The 12,338-nt window shown below is 33.3% G+C and overlaps 1 protein-coding gene across 1 annotated transcript in view; it reads right to left on the reverse strand.

The window, feature by feature from the left end:
* Positions 1-1,422: 1,422 nt before the first annotated feature.
* LOC117329556 (WD repeat-containing protein on Y chromosome-like) overlaps positions 1,423-12,338 on the reverse strand; it is a 48,132-nt gene continuing 37,216 nt past the window's right edge. The window contains exons 20-28 of the mRNA XM_033887554.1: positions 11,739-11,793; positions 10,661-10,775; positions 9,910-10,072; positions 9,595-9,746; positions 9,124-9,268; positions 8,197-8,325; positions 6,927-7,093; positions 6,041-6,195; positions 1,423-5,239 (exon numbers count right to left, since the gene is read on the reverse strand). Of these exons, the coding sequence (XP_033743445.1) occupies positions 5,083-5,239; positions 6,041-6,195; positions 6,927-7,093; positions 8,197-8,325; positions 9,124-9,268; positions 9,595-9,746; positions 9,910-10,072; positions 10,661-10,775; positions 11,739-11,793 (1,238 nt within the window). The 3' untranslated portion in view covers positions 1,423-5,082. The remainder of the gene's footprint in view (positions 5,240-6,040; positions 6,196-6,926; positions 7,094-8,196; positions 8,326-9,123; positions 9,269-9,594; positions 9,747-9,909; positions 10,073-10,660; positions 10,776-11,738; positions 11,794-12,338) is intronic.

Below are 12,338 nucleotides of genomic sequence, written 5' to 3' on the forward strand. Positions count from 1 at the left end.
GACGGACAATTTCTGACGGTTTTTTGTTTGTTTTTGTTTAACGTCCTATTAACAGCCAGGGTCAATTAAGGACGTGCCAGGTTTTGGAGGTGGAGGAAAGCCGGAGTACCCGGAGAAAAACCACCGACCTACGGTCAGTATCTGGCAACTGCCCCACGTAGGTTTGGAACTCGCAACCCAGTGGTGGAGGGCTAGTGTTAAAGTGTCGGGACACCTTAACCACTCGGCCCCTGACGGAGAGCAGTGTATAGGCAGGGTATAAATATTCGTTCTAGCTGTGTGGTGTAGTTTACTTCATTCTGGCTCTACTCTACATCTTTTGTGTATTTTTGTACAATTCTGCAATTTATTCATTCTAAGAAACATCAGCATTTTAATTAAAGTTAGTGTAACATTCAATGAATAAAACACTGTATACCGGATTGATATCCCCAATCATTATCAAGCAGAATCCACTCGACCATCTCTGATTTTAGACTAAGGAATCGAAGATGGCTAAATACCTTTATTTGACCTGATCACCATGATCTATTTTAAATGGCCTCCTGTTTAGTTCCAACCAACTAAACATCATTTTATCATTACACAATACACGTATCTAAAAGATAAGTTAAATATATTCTGACCTTGACCTTTCACAGGATGACTTTAATGTTTGGTCAGCTGACTTCTCGTTAGATTTGAAAATTTATTACCAGTTAAAAATATACAAAATTGGATTTTGACCTTTGGTCTAATGTTGCCAAGTTCATGAAAAGATGCTATGTGTCTTTTGTAATCTTCTGACCTAGAGTGTTGCGAGGTCTCTGGTTTTCTTGAGAAGAAATCATTTTTAGATTTTAGAACATACGACACCTGTGACCTTGAATTTGTGTCAAGGTCATTTAGATGATGTCCAGTTCAGCTAAGACCAAGTCTGCTTCATATCATAACATTTAGAAGTGGAAAGATAAAAAAAATTGTCCTTGACCTTTACCAAATGACCTTCTTCAGCTTGGTCAGATGACGTTCATACCATTACAAAATCTTTTAAGAAAAGACTGATTAAAGATAAAATAAATGATTTGACCTTTTACCAATGACCTTGATAAGCTTCTACAACATATTATTTGTTGACCACATTTGTGTTTACTTCAAAACTGACTTTAACTTCTCCCTAACCACAGCATTAGAAACCAAGAAAGTCCAGCAGCAGGTCAGTAAGGCATAAAACATGGGTCATGTCCAGCCTCTGCAGTATATACAGTATGTAAAGCATCTCTAGACACATCCGTCATATAGGTATCGGGTTTATGTACCATTTTTAGTTTTTTCAATATCAATTTCAACTATTCTTAATCAGACACTGCCAATTTAACAGGTCGCATTAACCCACCTCAACACAATATCAACTTCAGAGCTAAAAATAACAAAACACATCAATCTTTATAACTGAATGTACACATTTAATTTTGACAATTCAGAATTATCACATGGTGCAGTGAAACTGCAATGTCCCAAAAATCATACCTAGGGACTTGGTCATCGATACTTTAAAGTTAGTAACCTAGGTTACGTCTCATAGTTGTAACCTAGTTAACGTCTCATAGTTGTAACCTAGGTTACGTCTCATAGTTGTAACCTAGGTAACGTCTCATAGTTGTAACCTATAGCTAGGCTATGTCTCATAGTAGTAACCTAGGTAACATCTCATAGTTGTAGCCTAGGTTACATCTCATAGTAGTAACCTAGGTTACATCTCATAGTAGTAACCTAGGTAACGTCTCATAGTTGTAGCCTAGGTTACTTCTCATAGTTGTAACCTATAGCTAGGCTATGTCTCATAGTAGTAACCTAGGTAACATCTCATAGTTGTAGCCTAGGTTACTTCTCATAGTTGTAACCTATAGCTAGGCTATGTCTCATAGTAGTAACCTAGGTAACATCTCATAGTTGTAGCCTAGGTTACTTCTCATAGTTGTAGCCTAGGTTACTTCTCATAGTTGAAAAACATAGTTGTAACCAAGGTCACATGTACATCTCATAGTTGTAACCTAGGTTACGTCTCATAGTTGTAACCAAGGTTACGTCTCATAGTAGTAACCTAGGTTACGTCTCATAGTTGTAACCAAGGTCACATGTATGTCTCATAGTTGTAACCTAGGTTACGTCTCATAGTTGTAACCAAGGTTACGTCTCATAGAACAATTCTATCATTCAATGACAGAAATATTGCTTCATAACAATTTTTCCTACAAAGAACTGCTGCATCACATTTAAATAACATATAAAGTATAAATATAATCAAATATTTCTTCCACAGAAACTTTATCACAGATATTTGTTTGCTTTATTTTGATATTTATACAAGCAGCCTAACGTGAAATACCATTACTATATATACGTATATTGTGTCAAACCAGTGCTACATTCCATAACAAATTTATTATATTTTTATCAGTCTTTGACTTCTTCTGCACAGAAAATATTTTCAAAGATATTTAATTTCACAATGATTTAACAGGGGAAAAAAATCATAAAATGTATTATCTTGTGAATATCTATTCAGTCACACATAATGAAAAAAAGAACCGATATCCTGTCATATATGTCAGCCTTATAAATATGTTCTAGAAAAGCAATTGCATAAAAAAAAAATGTACGAAAAAAAAAGTGCTATTAATGTGCAGAGAGAACATTCATATAACTCAGCATGTCTAAATGGAATTTTTTCACAGCTGACATCTAACAAAATATCTAAATATTCATCGACGTGTTTTTAACTTTCTCTTTCACATCAAGAAAGAAGTTTGAAAAGTCTTCATCAACCGAGAATGATGAGCATATATACAATGAATCTTTATGTTTTGGACGGACTTAAGGATGTATGCTATCTTACAAAAATGAATGTCCCCATATATTTTATATAAGAGTTAGCTCCCTTACATTTAATACTGTTATCACTATAAACCTATTAAACAAGCAAGAAAGAAAAACATATTTCTCTAATTAAGTTCTCCAAGTTATATTGATAGTTTAATCAGTATTTTGCATTTTGGATAAATCTAATGCCACAGGATATCTTCTCAATATTTTCTCCCTTACAAAAAACCCCACAAAATTTAACCAACGACATGCAGAGTATTTCAAATGACCAAAATATTTTCTTCTGTCAACTTGTTAGCAGACTTTAGTTCCAACAAAGTATTCAGGTATTTCTGCCTTTGAGTAGACTTTATCAGCATCAGGCTTGAAAATACCATACAGAACTCAGAAAAATCTAGGCAGTGAATGTTATTAAACTCTTGTGAATATGACAATTATGAAATAAATAAGGGGGGAAAATAAAATGTACAAAGAAGTATGTCTAAAAATAACCACAACTCTATCAGTAAAAATATATTCTGAAAAAAAAAAAAAAAATTAAAATACTCTATCCTTCATACAAACATTAAACAGTCAGATATAATCATGGTAAAATATCACTATATTTATTAATTTGTTTGACCCTTATGTGTACAATTCAACTAATACATTTACTTTCAAAGTAGTATTTCAACAAAGGAATATTTTAAATTGGATTTCAACAAGGCATTTTATTGATAACTTTGAACTGATAAATAAATTTATGTAGTACTAAATAAATACATACTACAAAAATAAAAAAAAATAAAAAAAAAAACTACCCTATTTACAATTTATAGGTTTATATAATATTATTATATACATATATGCATCATCTAATACACTCTAATCTCTAGTATTGCAAAAATCTTGGCACTCTTCAAATATTATATACAAATAATTATAATAAAACACATGACAAAGGTTACAAACTTGAAGATATAAATATAAAATACAAAACAATATATAGAATACTAGAATTATTTTGTTTATTTTGATATCAGATGTAAAAATCAATACTGATGTCACCATGTATTTCGTCACCCATAATGTCAATACAAACATTGCTATGTATCAGATCCATTTGACTTATTTTTATTTATTTTAAATATAGTGTTGTGCCAAATTGGATAAAAGAAATCAACACTTTGTAGAATTAATTTTAGATTAGAAAATTATCTGTGAGTAAAATTTTTAAATCAATTTACCAAAAACCCTGAAAACCCTATAATAATAAATATCAATTTGGTTTGGCAAAAGTACATGTATATTTAAATTTGTCTTGGAAAAAATACATTGCTATAAAAATATAAATAAATTGCAAACCAATGTGAATACACGTGTAAGAAAATCTGCTTCAATAATTTACCTTTCGGCAAAATATATGATGCATACCATCCTTAATTAACGAATCTTATTTCTTAAGTACTTCTAGTACACGTCTAACTCAATTAGATGTTGGCTCTAGAAATGTTTAAAAATGACTCAAAGATAACATAATCATAATTAATTTTAAAACTCATTCAGGACATGTAAATTAATTTATCCTACTACTTTTTAAAATTGAACTACAGCTGTATAATATAGACAGATTTAAATTGACATGATTAAAATTTGAATTTGGTAGTCTCTGCTCCATGTTCAATTAAAAAACAATTTGACAGACATACACATTGTAAAAATCTAATGAAATTTTATTCCCGTTATTTGTATACTTTAAATGATATCACATTACTGTGTTCTAAGCAAACTTAAAATCACAAAAAGTTTTTTTCTGAGGTATGTAAATTTATTACCAATCAATAAATCTCTACACACAAACAATATATGTCTGTGGAAACTATACTAGTGTTCAACAGCAATTCACTCTTAAAAAAAAAGAAATGGGGCTAAGTGCTTGATTCTGGGTCAGCTGAACTCTTTGAAATCTTTGTAGTATAAAAGCTTGCTTTTACAACCAAATAATAAAAAAAGGAAAATGCTGCATTCACATTTTTTTTCTAATCTTCACAATCTAAATCTTGTCTAAGACATATCTGATCAACCCTGCAGCTGGCACACATGGTTGGAGGATCCTGAATGAGATATCACAGATATTAAAGACTGCCAGACTCGTTCATGCTAGGGTGTGGTCAGATAGACTACCATGCTTACACATGCTGGGGTAATTTAACTTAAACTATGTTGATGTCACATATGCTATGATATGGTAAAATCTAGAGGATTGTCCTTATTGAACCGATGTTTTGGTGGAGGGGGCATTGGTGTGTCCTTCAAGGGAGACCACTTCAGCATATGATATTCACTAGGTCCGCCGCGATCTGTTGGCTTGATCTTCGTCTTCTCATGGCGAAGCCTGCAACATAAATAACTTCCGTTAGTTTGTTTCAGAGAGTGATCAATACTTCCCCCTCAGAATCTTATGTCTTTTTTATATCCACATAAGTAATGAAAACCCGGCCATTAAACCAGGAACGGACATCGGGGGATCTCACCAGTGTGGAAACTCGCCTTGTTTCATCAGGTTTGATATTGGTAACATTATAACATGCTCAAGTTGTGATAAAAAATGGCATAACCTGATATTGAGTCATAGATAATGGTATAATCTGATATTGAGTCATAAATAATGGTATAACCTGATATTGAGTCATAAATAATGGTATAACCTGATATTGAGTCATAAATAATGGTATAACCTGATAATGAGTCATAAATAATGGTATAACCTGATAATGAGTCATAAATAATGGTATCACCTGATATTGAGTCATAAATAATGGTATAACCTGATAATGAGTCATAAATAATGGTATCACCTGATATTGAGTCATAAATAATGGTATAACCTGATATTGAGTCGTAAATAATGGTATAACCTGATATTGAGTCGTAAATAATGGTATAACCTGATATTGAGTCGTAAATAATGGTATAACCTGATATTGAGTCATAAATAATGGTATAACCTGATATTGAGTCATAAATAATGGTATAACCTGATATTGAGTCATTCCTTTTCCATTAAAATAAAAACGATAAACATATATATATATACAATATCAATTAAATTTCATTGAATTAGAGATGAAGTTTACTATTATTTTGAGAGAGATATTTAAGACGAAGCTTATTTCCACATCTTTAATTAACTAACCATTTTCCCCTGAACTTCTGAATCTCCTCTTCATTGAGGCGTTCATCCTTTAGAGTACCGGACAGATCTTTTAATTGCCGGGCGATCGTGTCATCATCCACAAAGAATTGAGTCTTGCCCTGTGCCACTTGTGGTGTGGGAGTTCTCATCGGGACCTGATGGAAAAGTACAGATCATCAGAACACAACCAGACTACGTTTGTAAAATATACATGTTCCTGCTCCCACTTCCATGAATATAGAGGTACATTTAAATGCATAATTTTATACCACTGGTTTGCATGAAAGTTGTATTTCAAAATACAAAACTTTGCAAAAATTCAAAACATATGAAATAATGGAGTAATTTTTTCATCTAATTTTCCAATTTGAATGCACAGCATTGATGTTTGACCTCAAATTAGATATTTTTTCATTCAAAATATCAGCATCCTATTACTATCAATGAATAAAAGATAAACTCTTAAATATTTTAACCAAAACCATCAACCTAAAAATTAAGACGAAAAATCTACTTCAAAAAATGGTATTTTTTTTTAGCAAAAAACATCATTTTTCCTATTTGACAGCACAACATCAATGTCTGACACTGAAAGAGCTTTCAAGTTCTTTATCAAATTTGTGACAGATGGATGAACGGAAAGACTTGATGCCTCGAACCACTCCATGTGTTTTAAATCGATACATTCCAGATCAATATCACAGCATCATTTAAATGTTAAAGATAAATACTTTTGTCTTTATTGTTGATACCCAAACAGCTATTCATTAGAAGCAAATCGAAAATTACCTGGTATATATATATGTTCCCAATCATTTTTATGATGAGGGAATAAAAAATCAGAAACAAAAGAAAACTAAAAATATATTTATATATGATTCCTGACCTCCTCCGTTTTGTCGTCCTTCATTAGGTCTGGTGTCTCGGCAAACTTATCGAAAATGGGATGTACTGGTAGACTCATAGGGTCAATGAGGACATCATAGGGGACCATGGGATGTTGGAAAGACGACGGGTCATACAGGTCCCAGGGCTCCGGCTGACCATATGTACCTGGTCAAATGTAATCAACATAGAATCAGCATGCTCTATTCATACAACTCATCAAAGAGAGAGGCAGGTTTGGTTTACTGCCTCAGAAACAACCAGGATAATTTTTAGGCAAGGTCTCAAAACAGAGATTAAAGTGTTTGTTTTTGGAAATACTAAAATAGCTGGTTTTGTCAAAGTTTAAAACAGACATATGAATAAGGAAAAAAAAATTCAGAATAATAAGTTCAGTATCAATGCTAAAAACATTCTCTGATGTCCCTGTAGTAGAAGGTGGCTACCTCACTGAATGAGTAACCATGCAATGATGTGCCGTCATTGAGCAATCAGGGTATTGTGTCTTGCCCAAAGACAAAACCACGACAGTAGAGAACCGTCTGTAATCCCAGATTATGATGATCATAAACTGACACATTCTCCTGAGATGACAACATTGTCATAAAGCTCTAACCAACTGATCTATCATGGCCTTCTATGGTAGGCAGTATGAGTTTTGAACATTTACTGACCGACACTTCATTTTTTATACAAACTATGACACTATCATGTCATATTTAAACTTAATTTGTGTTACATTGTTCTTGTTCTTTGGTTTATTAATGTTCCAGGTACATTAAAAGGTAAGTTCATCAAAGGGTAATTAGATTCAGGGGGTAATTACATTAAATGGTAATTACGTTAAATGGTAATTACATTAAGAGGCAATTACTTTTAGGGGTGATTATATTAAATGGTAATTACATTAAAGGGTAATTATATTAAAGGGTAATAAGATTTTCTCAAATGCAAAGTTCATATGGGTACAAGTTCCTAGGGGAGACAACTCCAACAATAAAGATGACAGCCAAGATAGAGAAGACAGGGACAGCAAATCACTTTGATTTCTTCAAATTACCTAAGTAATAATCTGATCAATAATCTGATCAATTACCTGATCAATCAGCAAGGAAATATATCATGAAAAATATTGTTCATATGGAAGTCTAGATTGACCGAATATTTCAATTTAATTTTGAATATGTTGTAATATTTTAATATCTTGTAATGTTGACAATACATGTGGGTTATTTCAGTCATTAAACTCAGAACCACAAAGTGTCACATACCGATGTAGTCTCCGTTGAACGTCCACATTCTGACTGTACAGTCCATGGAGGCTGTCAATATGACCTTATTCTTTTCCACCATTTCTAGACACAGAACACTATCAACATGGCCTCGCCACGAGTGGATTACTGAAAAACGCAACAAGTCAGTAAATATATAATCCAACAAAGTCTGTGGTAACAAAGATACAGTCTCAGTGAAAAAAACTTTGTAAGTTGTAGAGTGGCAAAAATTAGCAAGACAAACCTAGTATAATAATATAATTGTCAAATTTCCAAGGTGAATATAACATTTGTAAATGATGAATCTTGACATACAAGGGTTAATTGATTTGTTGTGAGCCTCGTATTGAAGGAGGTACTCAAGGATGTCCTTTTAAGTGCTATTATTCTCCGACTATGGCCGTGTATCCAAGGACAGGTATCATTTGGTTAGTTTATATCGACGAAGTAACACTCTAAATTAAACAAGACAAGCAGCTTTTGCAATATGGATAAAATCGGTAAGGGTTAGGGTGAAAGAGTCTGTCATTGTCGTGGCTGCCATTCACGATTGTGGCTTAAAATTGAGCACCCGCCTTATTCACCTGATCTTACTCCATCAGACTTTTATCTAGTATTTCCAAAACAGAAACTGAGCAATTTCAGGAACCCTAACCCTAACCCTAACCCTAACATGCAGTGGATGACTGATTATTAAAATAAAGGGTTATGATAAATTCTGTCACACACAGACTGGTCAGTCACCCATCACAAGAATTTGGCTTGTGTGACAGAATATAGCACATTTAAATATAGGCTCTGATAAAAAACAACTTCAAGATGGAATATCTAATATTAAAAGTGTAAGGCATTTAGGTGTAATATCTGTTAGAACTATGAAACAGATTCCACTCAATGTACAGCTGGTAAACCTTTGTCACTTACGATCAGGAGGTGACTTTGCCTTGCCGTTAAGACAATAACCATCCACATCATAGATGAGTATAAAGCCGAGGCTGTCTCCACAGAAAAGCATGACGTTGGCATCATCAGTAGCCATAGTCGTTATCATCCCACCGCTGTTCTTAGACTGGGTAAACAAAAAATATTCTTAAATTACAGAACCTTTTTTTTTAATAATTGGGCGTACGAACACAGAAAAATCTTATCCTTGGCAAACAATACAAAACAAAAAAGAACAATCTTGAATTTTTGAGGCTCAAAGAGAATCATATTGGAAATATTCTCATTGTACATATTTGTATCTCCATTTATATTACATGTATATGCAAATAATATTTTTTCTTACCCATGCATATATGTTTTATATATGTATTGATGTTTTTGGAATGAAAATAAAAGATTTCTAAATGAACAAAATAACAAAACAATCTTATCTAAGGGAGGAGGTCTCACCCCTTTGAACTGTGCCATCATGCTGCCGCCCTGGAACACATTCCAAAAATGGATATGCCCTCGTGGTCCGCTAGCGATGAGGGAGGCGGACGTCTTACGAGACTCTCGAGACTTGAGAAATACAAGCTTGTTTACACTGAGGTCGCCATCCACTGAAAATGAACAGATATACAGTATATTGTACTGGAGTGTCAAAGGAATTAGGAAACCTTAGAATCATTAAGAATTTCTGTATAAAATGCTTCTTTTTAAACAGCAGACATTTTGATTTGTGATACAGGTGTCGACTTCAGGAGAAATACATGATGAACTTACATGATTCGTCCTCATAGTTTTGTGGTACAGGAGCGTGCAGATGGCAGAAGATATGACCGGACACCATGTTCCATACGATAACTTCTCCGTCATAACTTCCTGTTGCAATCAAGTTTGGAGGACTCTGGGCAATCGCCAGAATATCTTCTTTATGGCCATTTTTCTGTAGAAGTATTGTTTGAAACATTAAGTCAATTTACGGAAATGCAAGTTTACGAAAATATTTTTTACAATTTCAGACATGCAGTTTTATGAAAGTATTTCTTACAATTTACGGACATGCAGTTTTTCAAAAGTATTTTTTTACAATAACATACAGGCAGTTTTACAAAAATATTTTTTACAATTTATGGGACATGCAGTTTTACGAAAATATCTTTTACAATTTACGGACATGCATTTTTCTGAAAACAGTTTTTGCAATTACAGACGTACAGTTTTACGAAAGTATTTTTTACAATTACAGACGTACAGTTTTACGAAAGTATTTTTTACAATTAAAGACATGCAGTTTTACGAAAATAATTTTTACATCTCATAAGCACCATTTTGATTTGCAATAGAAGTAAATAAAGAGAAAGAAAAAAAAATCATGTGTTACTGTTTTTATCCTGTAATAAGCCCAGGGGACTACAAGTGCATGTGTTAGCATACATAGGCTTAATGCTAAGCTACATTAAATAAAATGTGATAATATTTGAAAACATCTGAAATATAACATCAAATCCCAGTTTGATAAACATTGTCCTACCTTATCGTCCGCCCAGTACAGGTTAGGGTGCTGTACGAGGTGGATGTTGCTGTCTGCGTTGGCATCATCAGAATAAATGTTGATTGTTCGGTCCCAGCCTACGGATATCACATATCTACAAACGAACAGATCTAAGTATATGAAATTATGTCGACAGAAATAACACAATGCAGAGCAGTACGATATGTCAACAACAAATACCATAACACTAGTTCTGTCACAGACATGATACACAAACTTCAACACTAGAAACACGATGGCTACACATCAAATAGTAGCCGTTGATTACACATCCATTCTCATCCCAGTAGACACCATAACTAGACATGCACACACACTCATTCAGACATATCTCTGCTACATTAGTGAATAATGTTCATGTTCATTTCATTAATAGCTTTATTTGCTGATCTCTAACAATGCTATATAAGGTTATAGTGTGGGGATCTCAACTGCTTTAAAGAAATAACCCAGAAATGAAATCCAGACTCTCTAAGGGTGTGAAAAGACCCGAGGGATTGTATTTCCAATATGAATGTGTTTAAAGAAACTAAGCCCTAGGGGTGGGGAAAGACCCCAGGGCCTATTTTTACATTAGAACTGTGTTCATCTCTTGATGCCCAACAATGCTATATACGGTTATTGGGTGGGGCTCTCCACAGTTTCAAAAATATAACCATGAAACTAAGTCCCTATGGGTGGGGAAGACCCCAGGGCCTATGTCTCCAACCTGATTTTGTTTATCGCTTTATGCCCAACAATGCCATATATGGTTATAGGGTGGAGATCTAAGATATATCATAGAAACTAAGTAGGTAGGGGTGGGGAGAGACCCCAGTAGCGATTTAAATAAATGACCTCTATCCCCTCTATCAGGCTCTGGCCCTTTGGGGTTTCACCACGCCTATACAAGATGGCTATAATCAGCCACCAGACTACAGAGTGTGTGAGTTTGAGTTTTATTACACTAATGAAAATCCCAAATAGTCCGATGAACCTCATTTCACTTATAGCTAAGGTTTTATCTGAAGTGTACAGTGTTTTATAAAACACAGTTTACATAAACAAACACTCGTACCTGTTTCTGTTCATTTCCACATAGGTTAAATCACAAACTTCGTCAGTTTCTGCCTCTGGAAAGAGAAACACAATCACAATGTATATAAACAGTGTATATTTCTTTATTAATTGAAAGTACATTTGTAATTACATATGTTTATCAGAACAATTAAAATTTCTTCTAACTATTTTTTTTTTTAGGCATAAATTTAACCTTCTTTTCTCAAGTTGTTAAATTGAATTAGATCAGATTAATTTTAACTTCTTTTTCATATCAAATTATTTATCAGATCAATTAATTGATTAATAATTCTCAGCATATATTTCCTCCTTAAAAAACTTTTCCAGTAATTTGTTCATGTTACTAACTTGGATAAGTCATGGTATAGTAATTTATTAATATTTTTACACTGCCCACATTTGTTCAAGTTTGGTGTTATCAACACTTAATCATAATGATAAAAATATGGTGATGTATGAAGGGAGATATAGAAAACTTATTTTACTAGTAGATGTTTGATCATGGCAAATAAAACATGATCAAGACATTTGACAATATCAACATTTAATTTACGATAAAAACACTGATTCTAAACAAACAATGCAATGGATCTCTGTT

Source organism: Pecten maximus, chromosome 6, assembly GCF_902652985.1.
Source record: "Pecten maximus chromosome 6, xPecMax1.1, whole genome shotgun sequence".
Lineage (NCBI taxonomy): Eukaryota > Metazoa > Mollusca > Bivalvia > Pectinida > Pectinidae > Pecten > Pecten maximus.